The 19,976-nt window shown below is 40.4% G+C and overlaps 2 protein-coding genes across 2 annotated transcripts; one reads left to right on the top strand and one right to left on the bottom strand.

Annotated features, from left to right (window-relative positions):
* The first annotated feature begins 1,817 nt into the window (after window positions 1–1,817).
* Window positions 1,818–12,710, top strand: LOC137194816 (NLR family CARD domain-containing protein 3-like). Its single transcript, XM_067606975.1, has 10 exons — window positions 1,818–2,299; window positions 2,620–2,730; window positions 4,532–4,642; window positions 4,776–4,854; window positions 5,045–5,273; window positions 5,513–7,310; window positions 7,395–7,568; window positions 8,352–8,525; window positions 11,344–11,390; window positions 12,078–12,710. The coding sequence occupies exons 1-10, from the start codon at window positions 2,211–2,213 to the stop codon at window positions 12,647–12,649; spliced, it is 3,384 nt and encodes a 1,127-aa protein (XP_067463076.1). The 5' UTR covers window positions 1,818–2,210; the 3' UTR covers window positions 12,650–12,710.
* Window positions 12,711–13,379: 669 nt separating this feature from the next.
* sft2d3 (SFT2 domain containing 3) lies at window positions 13,380–14,570 on the bottom strand. The gene has a single exon (XM_067606974.1). The coding sequence runs from the start codon at window positions 14,338–14,340 to the stop codon at window positions 13,669–13,671; it is 672 nt and encodes a 223-aa protein (XP_067463075.1). The 5' UTR covers window positions 14,341–14,570; the 3' UTR covers window positions 13,380–13,668.
* Window positions 14,571–19,976: the final 5,406 nt, after the last annotated feature.

The raw sequence follows: 19,976 nt of genomic DNA, 5'->3' as shown, positions 1-19,976 counted from the left end.
TATTAGTGACATCTTCAAGTTCAAATAACTTTATTTGTTATTTACAAGAGGAAGAAACACAGAGAACATGTGGGTCACATAGAAGTAAAAACAGGTAAAAATATCTTAATCTACAACATACAGAGTGTGTGTGGCAGTGGTGGAGGAAGGGGTTAAATCTGGCCGGAGCTTTCAGACTCTGTGTGACGCTGATAGATGTGTGATGTAGCTCCTTTCCTCTGACGTCAATGAACAGCTGTGGCTGTCACACAGCAGCAGCATCCATACCTGTGTCTCCAGACTGGGAGACAGCGGTAACTTCATCAACTATTTAAATCTTCTGATGTGTGTTGAGATCTTACGATAGAATTATTAACTTAAAGGCTTTTCTGTACAGAAAACAGGTGAGCTGTTACACACAGATTACAAGTTTATACAGTGAAATCATTGGGAGCAAAGCGGCCGCGCTCAGGATGAGTCCAGCACCATCAAAGCCCCCCCACCTTTACAGTCTCAGGTTGATGTTCTCACCAACGTCTCTCTAAACTGTCCTCTGACCGCAACCAGCGAAAGGCTCATCTGAGTCTCCTTCAGTTATTACAGTTCACTCACAGCAAGAAGCTCAGCGAGGCCTTGTAGACTGTTCTCCCTGAGTTTGGCCTGTCAGGCTACAAACAGGCAGCCCTCCTTATTACTGGAGGTTGTTGGGGCTGCAGTCTGAAAGGATGCCTGCAGACACTACTCAGGGCTGAAAATGATCCTTCTTTCTCTGCATGATTGTAAAACAGTATTTTTAATACCAGTTAATGTTCTACTATAAAGCTGCTAGAACTGACCATCAATCATACAGAAAGACAGTAAAGCTCAGTACTCTATGTGCTAAACATGCACATACTTTACCACTAGCTAGTATTACTAGCTATATTATCTTTCATAAAGTATTAGGTCACATTTAAATAGTTAATCCATTAAAATACAGAAGGTCAAATAGTAAATCTATTTTTGTTATGTTACCATTAATATAGAAAGCACAATAATTAATAATTTAACTTACTTGTGTCTGTAACAGTCGTGCTAATATGACAAAGTTGTGTTGTGGATGTAAATAAGTCAGTATAAAGTGCTGGAAGGCTTCAGGTAACTTGAGGTGGTTCTTCTCAGTGTGTAGTGTGTATTAGGGGGTCAGATGAAGTACTGTGAGTTCAGAGGAGCTGTGAGCTTGGAGTATCTTTCTTCAGACTGAATGTCCTCAGTAATTAGTCTTATTGCAGATGAGAAGAAGCTTGAACTCATTCAGCTGGTGAAACATGCAGGAAGTCCAAGGACTGGAGTGAAAGCTCAGGTTGATGTTGTATAGAGTTCAGAGATCCAACACAGGAAGTGACTCTCTCTCTGTCACACTGAAAGTCTTTTCATGTGTTCATACATTCAAACATTAATCTGCACAAAACTCTCTTCAATCTTTGACAAGTTTCATCATCTGGATGAAAGCAGTTCTGACTGAATCAAGCAGAGCTGGAGACTTGAGACTCGACTTACTGGAGACTTGAAGGTAAAAAGCTGAGGAGACCTGACTTGGTGACCATGAATATTGAAAAATGCTGCACTGAACGTATTGAGCCTTTTGGAGCTGCCAAGCTGTCATGAGTAATTTATATATAGAATATTTTCCTCCCTGAATCCATGAAAATATTCTGATACACAAAACATCTATGTAGGCTGTAATTCCTGCTTTAGTTATTAAAAAAGCTCCTTTTGGTTTTTGTAAAATATTTAAGAGTATTATTGATGTTTTCACTTGTCTATTGGACTAATTAGACTTTATAAATAATAGTGTAGACAGGCTCATATGTCTTCACCTCCCGTTCCTAAAATCTATCAGCTGCTTGGTTTTGCTGACGTTGAGCAGCAGCTTGTTCTCTGAGCAGCAGACGGTCAGATGTTTGGATTTTCTCTCCATATGAAGTCTCCTGGCTGTTTGTAATGGATGATGGTGGTGTCGTCCCTCCTCCAGCTGCCAGTAGAAGGCAGATTTGATGTCTGTAGACTTTGACAGTGAAGTGATGATGAAGTGATGGACTGATAAAGGAGAATCAGCAGCATCTTCTCTCTCTGTGTTTCCTCCACAGCTGAAGCTACAAAGTCTCTGTGACTGGATGTGAATTGAGCAGCTGAGCATCTTCCATGTTGTAGTGACTGAGTGCAGCTCTCCCAGCAGCTGTTTCTCTGCTATGGATCAGTGTGAGGACAGAGGGGAGGGAGTCCCTCCCTCTAAACGCCCTCGTTGTGGGGAACATGACAGCCAGACCAAAGCTCAGAGGTGAGATGAGGATCTCTAACTGTCCATCATTGTTCTCCACCATCATTATTCACACTCACTGTCAACTACTGAATAATAACTCACAATAACTCTAATGAACCACTGACTTTCTGAGTTAACAAAGACCTCAACGACCGATTAGTCAACTAATCAACTAAGATGAAGCATCTTTCATCAGATGACATGTTGATGAACAGGAGAACGTTTCTCATCCACTGTCTTCTTACTGATTTTCATTCTGTTGCTAAAACTTCAGCTGCTGACAGTCTGGTCAAAATTCATCTTTTTAATCGCTTTGATTTGTTAATTGTTTGTATCAGGATGCAGCAGCAGAGAGCAGACTCTCCTGAACCCAGCTGTGTGTCCATGAAGAGTGACTGGTCTATGGATCGTCCTATTATGTTTAACATTGGACAACCTGCTGATGGAAGGTAAGAATGTAAAAGTGAAGTTTGTTATTATCTGACTCTCCTGAGAAGAGGAATCAATATATTGTTTCAGCAGTGACATCACAGTGTCCACCTGTGCAACAGTCACATGTCAAAGAGTTCAGTGTTATAAGACACCAACATGGTCACTATATCAATATGTGTGTGTAACTTTGAAAACATCACATCCAATAATCAGAGCAGCAACTAACTTGGATGTGTCTGTCTGGAGCTTCAAAGATGGATCCTGCTGAGCAAAGGTCAGAATATTGATCTCAGGATTGATAAACTGACTGAACAGATTGATAATTGACAGAAAGGATTGTTAGACACAAGAATGTTTTTCAATTATGGAAGATGAGAGAAATGAGAGAAGAGAGAAAGAAAATGAGATACAATGCACGTTATGTGCACATGTTTCCTTTTCATGTAAGTGTTTACTGTGTCATAATTAACTGAAAAACCTTTGGTAAAGAGACAATGAAGGTTTCTCAGGCTGCATTAAAATCAAACCAGAACACAGAAAACAAAGTGAAAAGGTGTTTTACATTTCAGTGTTTGTTGTCTTGTCTGTTCTTTCATGCAGCACAATCCATCTCATTAAAACTGCAAACAGTCTCACAAATGGAACTAAACATACAGTCAGTAGTTCTGTCCCTCAGCCCACAGGAAACTGTTTTATTGTGAAAGGCTGTCTGTCATGTTTGACTTCACCTCTGCTGGTGTTGATAAGCTCCGCCCATGGCGCTGCCTCCAAGCTGTGATTGGACGGCTGATTATTTTCAGTTTGACAGGAACATCTTCATCTCAGAAAGACTCAGCTCCCTCTCTCACAGAGCTTCTTATTCAGTGTTGGCAGGTGTTTGCTGCCCTCTGCAGGACAACACTGACATGTAACACACCTCCTCACTTTGTTTCTGTGCTCTGATTTATTGTTTTCTTTTTCACTTTATTTATTTCATCTTGTTCAACTTAACAGACAAAACACTGATATAATTACAATATTAATCCACCTGATCCCTGAACCCTCATGTACTGGCTCCATCAGGCACAGCTTATACCAGTTTAATTTCATACCTTTCTCCTTCTTCTTCTTCCCTCCTCTCTTCTAAACAAACAAACAAACAAACAAAAACACAAAACAAGAAGGTAAAATGAAGAAAAAGGGATCTTTTCCTTGTTCATCTCACAGATCAAGAGGACAATATGATAAATGACCCCATTCAAATCAGAAATGCTTTAAAAGTTACTATCAGGATCTGTATGGATCAGATGGGAAATAAACAGGAGATTATTCTCTTAATTTACATGAAATCTTACTCTGCCAAAATTCAAATAGATACTAAACAATGGATGGATGAAAGCATTACACAAAAAGAGGAAGCTGATGTCATAACATCTCTGAAAACACATAAAGCACCAGGGACAGTTTTTTTTAAAAAGATGTCTGGATCACCTTGTACCTCCTCTAACAGAGTCTGTACAGAGTAAAAGCTGCTTGATGCTGTGTTCATCCATCTGAAGGATGAACTGGGATGTTTATAGTTCCATCTTTAGTTATTGAGGTTGGCACAGATTGTTACTGAGCCATAGAACTCCTGTAGAACATCCTCACTTCCTTCTTCTTCTGTTGACTTATGACCAAGTCGCCTGCCATCCTCTTTTCATCACCAGAGGAATCTGAATCCCATCAGTCACTCTGTTCTGAAAGATTTCTATTTAATTCTGGGATTTAAACTGTTGATTAATCCTTCATTTCTTTGGTTTTAACTGAATGCTTTTATCACTGTTTTATTTGTATCAGGATGCAGCAGCAGAGAACAGACTCTCCTGAACCCAGCTGTGTGTCCATGAAGAGTAACTGGTCTATGGATCCTCCTTTTAACTTTGATATTGGACAACCTGCTGATGGAAGGTAATAATCTAACATCCAGTAATCACAGCAGTCTTTACAGGAGTTAATTTTGTCATTATGACAGAACATCTTTAATAAGCTGTTTGCAGATTTGAGTCATTAAATGTCCTTAAACGTGATGTTTTCTCTACAGAGTTCAGCAGCAGAGCTCAGAGGTTCCCAGTGATCAGTCTGCACAGCAGCATCAAACACACCTGGACTCCATATTTATGGTGTGTATGTGTACAAACACATCTTCTACTATTAACTCCATCAACCACAGATGAAATACTAAAGTACCATTCAGGTCCTAACAGTGTCCATGCTGCTCTGTTTAGACCAGCAGGCCTTCAGACTGACACTGACTCACATATTGTGTTCTACCAGTTTAAATTAAATGTTTAGTTTATCTTCCTGTTCCAGCTGCTGGAGGAGAACATCGTCACTTTTGTGAAGAATGAGCTGAAGAGAGTCCAGAGGGTTCTGAGTACAGATTACCCAGAATGCTTAGAGAGCCAGAGTGAGGGTGAGGAGGTGTTGGACAGTGAGGAGGAAGAGCAGAGGAGGGGGAGCAGAGAGGCATTTCTGAAGATCACAGTGCACTTCCTGAGGAGACTGAAGCAGGAGGAGCTGGCTGACCGTCTGCAGACCAGTAAGATGATTTAAACAGATTTAACATGATGGAGGCAACATGGGAGAGGTTTATATTTCAAACTCTGCTGTAAATATGCTGCACACATCTGCATCAGATCAGAGGCTGTTTGTCCTCCACTGATGAGCTGAATAAAACTGATGGAGGAGGAAAAACTATACAGACACACTTACATGTTCAGATTTCTAGACTTTCTGTAGGATCCACTCACTGATTTCATTTGTTGTTTGTTCATTCAGGAACTCCTGCTGTAGAGTGTCAATATAAACTCAAGTCTAACCTGAAGGAGAAGTTCCAGTGTGTGTTTGAGGGGATTGCTAAAGCAGGAAACCCGACCCTTCTGAATCAGATCTACACAGAGCTCTACATCACAGAGGGAGGAACTGCAGAGGCCAATCATGAACATGAGGTCAGGCAGATTGAAACAGCATCCAGGAAACCAGACAGACCAGAAACACCAATCAGACAAGAAGACATCTTTAAAGCCTCACCTGGAAGAGATGAACCAATCAGAACGGTGATGACAAAGGGAGTGGCTGGCATTGGGAAAACAGTCTTAACACAGAAGTTCACTCTGGACTGGGCTGAAGACAAAGCCAACCAGGACATACACTTCACATTTCCATTCACTTTCAGAGAGCTGAATGTGCTGAAAGAGAAAAAGTACAGCTTGGTGGAACTTGTTCATCACTTCTTTACTGAAACCAAAGAAGCAGGAATCTGCAGGTTTGAAGAGTTCCAGGTTGTGTTCATCTTTGATGGTCTGGATGAGTGTCGACTTCCTCTGGACTTCCACAACAATGAGATCCTGACTGATGTTACAGAGTCCACCTCAGTGGATGTGCTGCTGACAAACCTCATCAGGGGGAAACTGCTTCCCTCAGCTCACCTCTGGATAACCACACGACCTGCAGCAGCCAATCAGATCCCTCCTGAGTGTGTCGGCATGGTGACAGAGGTCAGAGGGTTCACTGACCCACAGAAGGAGGAGTACTTCAGGAAGAGATTCAGAGATGAGAAGCAGGCCAGTACAATCATCTCCCACATCCAGACATCACGAAGCCTCCACATCATGTGCCACATGCCAGTCTTCTGCTGGATCACTGCTACAGTTCTGGAGGATGTATTGAAAAGCAGAAGGAGAGGAGAGCTGCCCAAGACCCTGACTGAGATGTACATCCACTTCCTGGTGGTTCAGTCCAAAGTGAAGAATGTTAAGTATGATGGAGGAGCTGAGACAGATCCACACTGGAGTCCAGAGAGCAAGAAGATGATTGCGTCTCTGGGAAAACTGGCTTTTGAGCAGCTGCAGAAAGGCAACCTGATCTTCTATGAATCAGACCTGACAGAGTGTGGCATCGATATCAGAGCAGCCTCAGTGTACTCAGGAGTGTTCACACAGGTCTTTAAAGAGGAGAGAGGGCTGTACCAGGACAAGGTGTTCTGCTTCATCCATCTGAGCGTTCAGGAGTTTCTGGCTGCTCTTCATGTCCATCTGACATACATCAAGTCTGGAATCAATCTGCTGGCAGAAGAACAAACAACATCCTGGTTGTCTGAAGTGCTCAGTGGCAAATCAACACGTTTCTACCAGAGTGCTGTGGACAAGGCCTTAAAGAGTCCAAATGGGCACCTGGACTTGTTCCTCCGCTTCTTCCTGGGTCTTTCACTGCAGACCAATCAGAGTCTCCTACACGGCTTGCTGAAAAAGACAGGAAGTAGCTCACAGACCAATCAGGAAACAGTCAATTACATCAAGAAGAAGATCAGTGAGAATCTGTCTGCAGAGAGAAGCATCAATCTGTTCCACTGTCTAAATGAACTGAATAATCATTCTCTGGTGGAGGAGATCCAACAGAACCTGAGATCAGGATGTCTCTCCACAGATAAACTGTCTCCCGCTCAGTGGTCAGCTCTAGTCTTCATCTTGCTGTCATCAGAAACAGATCTTGATGTGTTTGACCTGAGGAAATACTCTGCTTCAGAGGAGACTCTTCTTAGGCTGCTGCCAGTGGTCAAAGCTTCCAACAAAGCTCTGTAAGAACACGGAACTATCCATATTAACATACTTTCATCTTTGCTTAAGGAAGAAAACTAATATTTTTGCTGATTCTTCTTCAGGCTGAGTGGCTGTAACCTCTCAGAGAGAAGCTGTGCAGCTCTGTCCTCAGTTCTCAGCTCCCAGTCCTCTAGTCTGAGAGAGCTTGATCTGAGTGACAACAACCTGCATGATTCAGGAGTAAAGCTGCTGTCTGCTGGACTGGAGAGTCCAAACTGTACACTGGAAACTCTCAGGTCATTTTCATTACTATGTATTCAAAGTAATATTTTGGCTTTCTCCCAGTTTCTAGTTTACATGAAGAGTTTTTGCTACCAAAAAGTTTTTGTGCACTGTCTGAGCTGAAGCGTTGTAATATCAAGTATACACTAAGTAAAATTCCTTTTATGCCAACATGTGAATAAGGATATTTGTTTCTGTCATTAATCTTCAATGAAGATTCAATGTGCATAAAGTCATGAAAATCTAGTATAATGGAAATAATAACAGAAAATATGCATCACGGAATTACTGTCATGTCCTCTACATGCAGGTGAACATACAAAGCAGATCTGCTGCTCAGGAAAAGTTGCACATGAACACTAGAATTTAACTGTTTAAACACTGAATGAAATGAAATCAGAAATATGATCGAAGATGCTAAGTTAGGTAATTACTGCAATCACAGGTGAACATCTTTGAAATGAAAAATATGAACTAACATAAAACATCACTAAATTTCTATTAAACCTTACTATCTTTAGATATGCTGTTGAACAATATTTAACATTAAAGGCATTTCTTCTGCCAAAGTAAAAACAGAATGCTATCAGATTAAACCCTGAGCTTCAGCAATTGCAGCCTCCAGGAGGAACATGTGCTTTCTACTACTAACCTAAAGTGTATCTGCATGACACCAACATACAACAAGGGGCAAAAAGTGTAACGTACACAACAAACATAAAGGCCTGAAGGACAAAATAGTTTATTGAGTTGAGAACCTTTTTAAGCTCAGTAGAGCAACTGTTGTGTGTCTGCAGCCTGTCAGGATGTCTGATCACAGAGGAAGGCTGTGATTCTCTGGCCTCAGCTCTGAGCTCCAACCCCTCCCATCTGAGAGAGCTTGACTTGAGCTACAATCATCCAGGTGACTCAGGAGAGAAGCTGCTGTCTGCTGGAGTGAGGGATCCACGCTGGAGACTGGACACTTTCAGGTATGGACAGACAGGTGGACACTCTCAGGTGTTGGGACGGGCAGGAGTTATTAGCAATAATTAATAATTATCATAGATAATTATAAATTATGAAATCAAAAGATTATTAATATCATCAATAATTCGGGCACCAACTGTTGGATCGGTGAGTAGCACAGTTGGTTATTAACAATAATGAACAATTATCAGTAATAATTAATTAATTATAAATTCATTATCATTAATTATTAATAGAATTATTAATATGCATTAACAAATACAGGGCACCACCCGGAAACTGGGACCAATAACCAAACAAGGTAGTCTCATAAAAGGAGTTAGCCTAGAATGTTGATATCTGAGAGATATCAACATTCAAGGGTGAACAAAGAAGGGTGAATTCGAGCTCTGACTCCTTCAATCAGCCACTTTTCACAATATGTTACACACAATAATGACAAAAGAACAGTGTTTATTAAACTTAGCAAAATTAACAAAGTTAACAAATGCCTCATTCAATAAACAACTATTCTAAAATCTATTTCTACCAAACAAAACACAAACAGCTATGTACAGGGTTGAGCACATGCATGGGAATGCATATGTGTGTGTGTGGTGGGGTGTGTGTGTGCACTCCAAGATGGCGACTTGGCCTGACATGATGACATCGTCGGTCTGCGACGCGGATGTGACTATGGGAGGAAGCCACGTCACGCGAGAACCGAATGGCGGAAGTACGGTGGTGTCTTGGTTAGACAGAAGCAAGATGGCGCCGCCTGGTGGTCGGCATCTTGCACTCAACCAATTCCATGAAAAACACACGTGTCTGATGGCAGATAAGGAAAGACAAAGCAAAGCTTTGTCCGATGTTATCTGACCATCAGATGTGCAAAAAGAGGTCGGTGCGTGTATGTGTGTGTGTTAGTCGCAAGAGAGGGAGAAAACGATCGTGAGAGGGAGAAAAGCAGTTCCTTTGTCCACAGAGAGCGCACGTACGGACGGCAGTCTGTAACGCACGTTGTCTGGTTTCTGATCGACAAAGCAACTTACTTTCTCACTCACAGTGGCACAAATACAGCAGTAGTCCCGAGTGGGACAAACACAAAATAGTCAAGTGTGGTGAACACAACTAAACAGGCAGCAAACTTAAAATACTCCTAAGAGTAAGCAGGAAAAATGGACTCAGCTGTCCATCAACTCACACAACAAGAAACAATAGCAATAAAGCTAAAAAGCTAAATGCTAAACAATAGCACTGATGCTGAAAAGAACACACAACTAACACTGCCTCTGCCCAGACTTATGCCTCTTACTTGGTCGCTTGGAAAGCAAGCAGGGTGTGTGTGAAGTCTGTCTTTCTGTCTGGTTCTGTCTGGCTCTGTCCGGCTCTGTCCTTGGCTCGGATGCAGACGGTGGCCGTTCTTACACTGTGGCGAATCTCTGGCAAGCTGGCTCTCAGCGGCGTGGTGGAGAGAACAGCAGAGTCGACTCGGTGAAGAAGAGCAGGGCAGAGAAGTTCCATGTCTTCCTGAAGAAACTCTGTGTCTTCCTTCTCGAGGGAATTTGAGGATGCTGGTTGCAGCAGCGGTCTCTCTCGGATCCTGGAATGTGTTCGGGTGAACACGGGCGAAGTCTTGTCTCGTCCGGCGAGGGGAAAGACTTCGGTGAGGGGAAAGACACGTGCGTGGGGTACCCCCTTTAGTCAAGCTTAAAGGTTTGGTCATCAAAAGGACTGCAAATAAACTCACAAATACTAATTAAAAATGATGTCAATTCCTTCAAAGTTATATCAAATAGATTTGATTTAGCCCAGTCAAATTTTTTATCAATATTCACAACTTAGAAACTACATCAATAATTTTCATGAAGAGAAGGAAACCAAGAGCAGCACCCTTTAACAAGATTTATGATAAAAAACTATAATATGGACACCAAGAATACTCTTTCCAAACTATATAAAATACTACAGGATAATACTGAAACACAAGATACAATAAGGACAAAGTGGAACTGAGAACTAGGTGAACAGTTAAAAGAGGAGGACGGGGAAAACGCGTATAAAGCAACACATAAAACAACAAATTCTAGATATTGGAGGAGAACTCATGGAAAATATACACAAGATTATTTATTACACCAAAGTACAATCAAAATTCATTCAATAATTCAATATTTTCTTTTTCTGCCCATCACTAAAAACATTCTGGCATCATAACATCTATCATGAACATTCTCCAAATTAAACAGCACCTGAACCGAAATATATTATTTTAGGTATATCACCACCTGAACTTACATTAGAAATAGACAGATATCTATATAGGATACTTAGAATTGCAGCTATGAAACAGATAACAAGGAACTGGCTGAAACCTTTATTTAACAACTGGAAGGCAAATGTAAACAGTATGTTAGAAATGGAAAGAATAACTTATAGAATCAGAAATCAGGAACATTTGAAATGGAGACATAAATGGATTAAATATGTGGACCACAATTAAGCAATACTGATGCTTTCAGCCCTGAAGAGTTAGAAGAGTTAATGTCTTTTTTTCCTCTTTTCTCTGTTTATGTTTATATTATTGACTTATTTATTTTATTTCCCCCCTTTTTTTCTTTATTATTAATTTTATTTTGCACACTAAAAACATATAAATGTTGTAGGAATGATGTAGATATGAACAATATTATATGTATAACTCTTGCTCCTGCAATAAAGTATAAAAAGGTAAAGACAGACAGATGGACACTGTCACTAACTGAGGGACTCTGGTCAATGTTTAATGGTGGATATGAGTGAAGGTGTATGAAGCTGATGTGACTTTGTCTCTTCCTCCAGGATGGACCATGGTGGACCACAGAGACTGAAACCTGGTGTGAGGAAGTGTGAGTGTGTTTTCACTTTGATTCATGAAAACTTTGAGAAAAACTGGGTGAAATATGTAAAAGAAGTGAACAAAGTTCAAAATGATGGAAAATCAGTTTCAGCCTAAACTGACATTTATCTTGAACCGATGAATCCATGAAACATAAATTTCCTTCTGTTGGTCACAGTTCAGGAGTTCAAAGAGAAATGTTTTATAAATGGCCACATGGTGGCGCTACCTGCTCCAAAATGTCACTCATGTCTCTCCTGCAGATAAAGTTCATTCATTCATACTGACTTCAGCTGTTTGGACCACAGTTTGAGATGAAAATAACAGACTTGATGTGCAAAGACCTTCATTTTACACCAAACTTTATTGATAAAAACATGAATATTACTGACGTCTTCACTGTCATGTTGACTGTTAATGTTCTAACTGTTGAGTTTACATTCAGACAAACATCAGACGCAGCTGGAACGAAGTTTAACTTTGAATTTGGTAAAAATTCTCACCTAAACGTTCACTTACTCTGTATCTCCAACGCTGTCAGTCACATCTCATGGCCTTCCTCAGTGGATGGAGTGTCTCAGTTGTCATGGAGATGGTTTAAGTTTGAATGGTTTAATTTCATTGATTGTCAGTAAAGTTGTTAATAAATCAACAGATGATAAACTGCAGCTGTATTGTGTCTTGTTCTCTCCATCAGATGCCTGTGAACTGAAACTGGACACAAACACAACAAACAGAAACCTCAAACTGTCTGACAACAACAGGAAGGTGACACGTGTGGAGGAGGATCAGTCATATCCTGATCATCCAGACAGATTTGACTACTGGCCTCAGCTGCTGTGTAGAAATGATCTGACTGGTCGCTGTTACTGGGAGGTCGAGTGGAGAGGAGGAGTTAATATATCAGTGACTTACAGAGGAATCAGCAGGAAAGGAGACAGTGAAGACTGTAGGTTTGGATGGAATAATCAGTCCTGGAGTCTCTACTGCTCTGATGTTGTTGGTTACTCTGTCCGTCACAATAACAGAGAAACATCCATCTCTTCCTCCTCCTCCTCCTCCGTCTCTAACAGAGTAGCAGTGTATGTGGACTGTCCTGCTGGCACTCTGTCCTTCTACAGAGTCTCCTCTGACACACTGATCCACCTCCACACCTTCAACACCACATTCACTCAGCCTCTGTTTGCTGGGTTTACAGTCTGGTCTGGTTCAGTGTCTCTGTGTGGTCTGGAGGAGGAAGAGTCTCTCCTGTTAGAGAAACTCTGCTGACTGAAGATCAGCTGCTGAAATCAAACATCACACACTGATCATCTGTCTCACACTCAAACAATCAATTATTTTTCCTTCTACATGATTCATTGATTAGTCTCAGCTGACTCTGCTGTTGTTACTGTCAGGATCCAATGAGCAGCTTGCAGCTCTATTCATGTTATAATGAATAACATCTGTCCAGTTGTGGAAGCACAGAGTGTTTTTATGGTTCTCACATGTATTTTATCACATCGTCAATAAAACTATTCATGGTGATATTTTTGACACAATGAATATAACAAGCTTTTAAAATACAACACATTGTTAAAGATACTTTAACTACATCAAGCTCATAATACTTATGTACTTTTACTGTAGGAGGATTTTTCATGCAGGACTTTTACTTGCAATGGAGTATTTTTACACTGATGTATTAGTACTTTTACTGCAGTAAAGGATCTGAACAGTCAGTTGTAAATGTTTGGTTTCACTTCACTTATTGAACCGTTACCTGATTAGAAATAAGAGTTGATCTCAGTTAGTTACAGCAGCTGAACAAGCAAACGTGTCAAATCAGTCTCTATGTTTCTGTAAATTAGCTACAAGTAAACCTACAATTAACCGAAAAAACCCCCAAAAAACATTTCAACAGTTAGTATCTGCTTGGGTTTAGAGAGAATATATATATAAATATGAACTCAGCTGGTGTTTCTGGAGTCGTCGTCAAGAGAAAACATCACACTGGGCATCATGTTTAGTTTTTTATTTCCTGTATTAAACTGAACACAAAACTACCTGCTCACCCAATCACAGTCCACCGATTAAAAATACAAAAAAGTTTCACAGTTCATCAGATCAAAGTCTCTTAAACTCTGTTTGGTCCCCAGTTCATCAGTAATCAATAATCAATAATCAGTCTGTTGATATTATTAATATTGTCTCTGTGTGGAGCCACTGCAGCCTGGGGGTCAAACTGGGGCCCCTGGAGGCCCCCGGACCCCTGATAAGTGTCCGACCCGCCGGCTCTCGGTCTCCGGTCAGATCGGCATGGTCTTTCCGGTGACGGTCCGTTTGATGGCGGACGCCGCCATCCCGCCCATGAAGCGGAGCCCGGCGCTGCCTCCGGGCAGCAGCGACACCGCACACCCGACGATGACGGCGACCTGCAGGGCGGCTCCCAGCGCGGTCAGCACGGTGCTGTGGAGGCTCAGTGCCGCGTACAGAGTTCCACCGAGGGCGCACAGGTACACGGCGGCCCCGGGGGAGGTAGGCAGTCCGGCGGCCAGCCTGCTGGGGCCCCGGAGGACCGCTACGGCCGCGATGGCGAAAAGCGACCCGAGCGACCAAAGCAGCGCGAACTTGCGCGCATACAGCAGCAGCAGCGGCGCGTACAGCGCGGACAGTCCGAAACACAGCGCGGAAAACGCGCCGCATACCGCGCAGGCGACCAGCCGCTGCCGCCGGCTCATGCCCGGTAGGCAGGGGTCCGGCTCGGACCACCACGGCCAGGAAGAACCGCTGCTTCCGCCGGAGCTCTGGCCGGCCGAGCTGCCGGACCACGGGCTGGACCAGCGCCCGAACCAGCTCCCGGAAACCGGCTCCGGATCATCCAGGTCCACCACGGTGCTGGAGCCGGACTGGGAAACGGTCTTCGCGCCACCTTTGGACTGCAGCAGATATTCCTGCAGCTGCCGGTTCAACTCCGCCATGACGGAGGAGCTAACGAGCTAACTGCTAGCAGGAGGGCTTCTTTTTCTTCTTCTGCGGATATTTACCTGCGCTTTCAGCTGCGTCACCGCCTCCTGCCGGCGGACTGCGGATCACAGCGTCACATTAAACTCTGCTGCGCTTTGTTAAAGTGTGAAAACAGCCTGAAAACCGACTAAACTAAACTCAAAACATTACTCTGCTGTCAGCAGCTGACTTCTTCTTCTTCTTCTTCTTCTTCTTCCTGCTGTAAACTTCCTGCTGCTTGACGGCGCCTTACTGACCTCCAGTGGACAGCAGGAGAATTACACCGCTGTGCTGGTCAAACTAATGTTTTACAGGAGTTTTTCTTTTTTTTAATTTATTTTGTATTTTGCACTTTTACAAACAACATAAAGACATTTAAGATACGTGTGACAGGAGGTGAAGAAGACAAGAAGCTGTCGGCTCACATGAACCTCACTCAAATTAATAAATAAAAAATAGAAACACACACACATACATACATATGTAAACAAAATGAACAAATATGAATCAAATAAAGGATTATTTGTCGTCATTATTTTAAGATGTTGGATGGTCTCAACCCTTCCAAAGGAAAATATGACAGGTAAAGTAGTTAATAAGTTGATGTTTTCTCTACAGCTTTCTGATTAATGTTGAATTTGAATAAGTGTGTCAGATTAAACACACAACATCCCAGAGAAAAATGAGCTCCAGTACCTTTATCATACAATTATCTTAATAAACAACACATCAGACAGAGAGGCTGAGACGTCTCCACGTCACCAAACCTTTCTAGGACGATGTTTCCTCGTCAGTTGTTCATTTCTTCCACAATTATCAAGTCAATCAGTTCAGTTAGTGGGAGACCTGGATGGAGGACTGAAGGTCATCAATTGATTTTGAAGAGTTAATTTGTGAAAGAATGCAGAACTAAAAGTCATTCAATATGGCGCCATGTTCCTATGGCTGGTTTTTAATAAGCTGTAGGGTCGATATCTGACAGTTGAGCAGTTCTGTGATGTTTGTTTGGTTCAGAGTTCTGCTTTTAGTTTCTCAATGTCAACGTATATCAAACAAATAAAATAAATATAAAACAAAGAAAACTCAGTGACACCAACAGAAAGCCACATGAACTGAACAGTAGCTTTAAATGCCGTCTGGTCAAACCAGCGAGCTGATATCAAACTAACAGTTCAGGCTGTTAAAACGATGATCTGTCTCGTCTTTTATTTATATTTTATGGGATCGCAGTTCATTTTACTCTCTTTGTGTTTTAAATGTGTTCAGTTTTTATTGTAAAACTCTTTGTAAGTGTTTTGAAAGGTGCTTTATGCATAAAGTTTATCATTATTATTAGTTTTAGTTAGAATGAGTTTTCTTTAAACTAGTATGAAAATCTCGTCACTATCAAACATGATCACGATTTTTAAAGACTTTGATTTCAGCCTGTTTGTGTCAGAAATTCAAGTTAAAGATGCTTGAAACCAGATTATTTGTCTCTAGAGTCACTTCAGTTTATGAGTTTATGAGTTATGGCGTTTTATGAGCTTTAATCAGACTCAGTTCAGGAAGAATATCTTCAGACTCTGATCCTTGAAATAAACAAAGCAAACAGCAGTGTGATAACTGCAGGATCCATTTTTCAGATTCGTTTCTGTCAACTGGAGCTGAAAACAACAGACCAGTAACCTTTGAAACCAGTCTAATAACCAGCAGTGATGCTGATGACACAAGTTTTTGTCTTTGATAAGAAAAAAATAAAGTTTAATCATTCTAAAATATGATATTATAACTTTGTGGGATGTTTGTGCTTGACGATCCTTTAAAATAACAGACTTCCCTATTTTGGAAGGCTCTGATGTTCTATCACAATAAAGCACTGATGAAGGTTTCAGATGTTATTCATATAGTAATTCTACTAAATATCATATTCAGTACGATATGTAAATGTTTTTTCACATTTTATGAATGACTTTAAATAATATTTTGAGTCCCTGTCTAACTGTCTCATGTCTACATAGGGTTAGGTCTTTGTCATAAACACTTGTTTCTGTATTTCTGCAGCCTGTTTATATATTTTGGTGTAAGAATCCACGTTTTTCCTTCTCTTACTTTGATCATTTCTTCTTCTTTCCACTTGTGTCGTCAGATTGTGTCTGTTCATGTTGTTGTTTATTCCCTGATGTCAACATGTTGTTTGTGAATAAAGAAGGTAAAAGAAACTCTGGTGGATAAACAGTGAATCATTTATCTATTGAGTTCAATTAAAAAGTCATCAAATGTAAATATAATTCATCCAAAAATCAAATGAAATAAACACTTTATAACAGTTATACACTCAGGTTGCTTCTCAACACTCTTTTCAATAATAATATAATAATAATAAAATGATGAATAAAGAACATATTAAAGCAGAAATATAGTCCATAAAGGCACACTTGAGATTTTCAAATATATTTTAACATGCAGGTGAGATTCAAGTTTCTCAGCTGCAAATTAAACAAATTAAACATGTAAATAATATAAAGCAGCATCCAGTCACCTGTTTAAACCATGACAGATGTTTCTGAGGGAGACAAGACTCTTATTTATGATCTTTACACAGATAATAATTTAAATTAAATTAAATAAGTAAACTAAATCTCACCTTCCTCAGTTTCTTCAAGTCAGGCATTTCATATATGAGTGTTTCCCAGAATTCACAATCAAACCAAAAGCCACATTTTCATCAATTTACTTCCCTCACAGCCGAACTCTGGACATGTGATTTTTGCTTTTATGGTTCCGGTAAGTTCCTGTCGTCTCAGAGCTGACGAATCAGATGTCTAAAGGTTTGTCTAAAGAGGTCCAATAAGAGATATCATCATCATATTTGGTCCATTAACTGGAAAAGTGCAACTAAAAGCTGCTACTTGAGTTAATCCAAAATGTGCCTATTTGATATGACATACTTTAAAAACTCCTTGATTAAAATAATAATACTATAAATAAATAACTTTATAAAGTGCCATGTGTAGAAAGAGTAGGAATAGCCAAAAGATAAATCATAAAACAATACAAAATAATACATCATGAAAACCACTACAAAACCACATGAATGAGATATTTAAGAGCCACTTTAGAAACTCGTTAGCTGTTTAATCCTCATTCATGACTCCTGGAGATAAAGTTTGGAAACAGAAAATCCAAAATGCTTCTTTCTTTTTCCTGAGAAAACTGAGCAGCTCTTTGTCTGGATTTAATCACTTCTATACTTATAAAAATAGAGACGAAATGTGATGTTTCATTGAAATGTCTTATAACAGGACTGGTGTCATCATTTCAGATGTCTCACCTTTATGTATATGACCACATGGACACTGAATCATATAAACAACACTTTTAAGGTTTTAAGGTTTTTGGTATATTGGCAACTAATGCAGGTTCCACACTTAAAGTTGCCTTAAAGAGGTTTAGTTGTGAACTTGCTGCTCTAATAACTCTCATGTTTCTTCCTCTTTTAAACGTTACCATGGGCAGAGCTTTAAAGGTTTCTTGCATGGACGGGTCATTTTGAAGAATAGACCAGTGTTTTGATGTTCTTGATGTTGTTAGTTTTAGGATGAATGTAGTGCAGTAACGGAGGTGCAACTCAGATTTGGAGGATCTTTTAGCTTGCAGATAAACATATCTGCTCTTTGTTTTCTGCACATACAAGCCAATCGTCTCTTCTTTACTTCTATCATGTTGTTCTGGTCTTAGTAAGATATTTGAATCAGTTTCTCCTGCGTGTGATAGATGAAGGATCAATACACACTCACACTGTCACCTCATCAATACACAACAAACATTCATCGAGACTGTAGTTTGGCAATATTTAGATGCTCTGACGGGACAAAGACCCTTCCGACCCTTCAGACGTTTAGCCCCTTTAGACCCTTTAGACCCTTCAGACCCTTTAGACCCTTCAGACCATGCAGACCCTTTAGACCCTTCAGACCCTTTAGACCCTTCAGACCCTTCAGACCCTGCAGACCCTTCAGACCCTACAGACCTTTAGCCCCTTTAGACCCTTTAGACCCTTCAGACCCTTTAGACCCTTCAGACCATGCAGACCCTTTAGACCCTTTAGACCCTTCAGACCCTGCAGACCCTTCAGACCCTTCAGACCCTTTAGACCCTTCAGACCCTGCAGACCCTTCAGACCCTACAGACCCTGCAGACCCTGCAGACCCATTCAGACCCTTTAGACCCTGCAGACCCTTCAGAGCCTTCAGACCCTGCAGACCCTTCAGACCCTGCAGACCCTGCAGACCCTTCAGAGCCTTCTGACCCTTTAGACCATTCAGACCCTTCAGACCCTACAGACCCTTTAGACCCTTCAGACCCTGCAGACCCTGCAGACCCTTCAGACCCTTTAGACCCTTCAGACCGTGCAGACCCTTTAGACCCTTCAGACCCTTCAGACCCTGCAGACCTTGCAGACCCTTCAGACCCTGCAGACCCTTCAGACTCTGCAGACCCTTCAGACTCTTCAGACCCTGCAGACCCTTCAGGATCTTCATGGTTGCAGTCAAAAGATGAACATTACTAAGCTGGACGTATTTCAGGAGGTTTCTCAGTGAAAAGCTTGAAGCTGGAACAGATTCTGTTTGATGAGACTTAATTGTAACTCTGCTGCCATGTTGTATCTTCATTCTGTTCAAATCCTGCACACTGACTCATATTCTGGCAGTTTTTTGTTTGTTTGTTTGTTTTCTTTTGTTTTGCTGATCTTGCTGTCGACTGGCAGCGTCTGTCTTCTTTCCTGGAGTTTAGTTTAATGGTTTTGGGATGTTTTATGTGTTCTGTATGTTTTGTTTTTATTGTAAAAAAGTCAGAAATAAAATAATAAAAAAAACAACATGTAAATAATGTAAACAGACGGATATTAAAACATAAATTACAAACACAAAAAAGAAAGTGGATGGATAGAATGGACGACATTTATAAAAAACTATCACAAAACTATTGAAAATGCAAAAACTAAAACATTAAACTCACTAATAAACTTAGTAAAATTAAAACTATGACATGTTCAATGAATACAGTGTAACATCCACTAGAGAACAAACATTTGACATTTAATAAAAGGTAAATCAAATGTTTTATCAGTGGTTTATTTTATTACATTAGATATAGATTAACATAGAAGATTTAATAATCATTTAATTAAACTCAATTTATAACAGTACATTTCTGTGATTGTAAGCCTTATTTGTTGTATTATAGCAGTGTCAGTACATTTTTATAGGAAATTTAATTATTTTTATAAGTGGAAATATCCTTATTTATCATTAAAAAGCCAAAAAATACACAAGATTTCATGTCAAATTAAAGTTATAAACTGTATTTTAATTACAGAACATAACTGTACTTTATGAGACAGTTATTTTCAGTTATTTTACAGTATTTTATTGGGGCCCAGCTGTCAGAATATTAATGTTTTTAAACAGTTTTTTACAGTTTGCTTTATAAAGTCAAAATCTGACTTCTTCATTTAAAAGATGTTTGAATAAAAATGTTGTTGAGTTTATTTCTGTCCTCACTTCTGTTGTCAGTTGGTCCTTTTTTGGTAAAAGTCACATGACCTCAAGACGAGTTTTCAGCTGTC

Source organism: Thunnus thynnus, chromosome 12, assembly GCF_963924715.1.
Source record: "Thunnus thynnus chromosome 12, fThuThy2.1, whole genome shotgun sequence".
NCBI classification, from domain to species: domain Eukaryota; kingdom Metazoa; phylum Chordata; class Actinopteri; order Scombriformes; family Scombridae; genus Thunnus; species Thunnus thynnus.
Note: the sequence above shows the minus strand (reverse complement) of the source record. Positions and strands in the feature narration are given on the sequence as shown.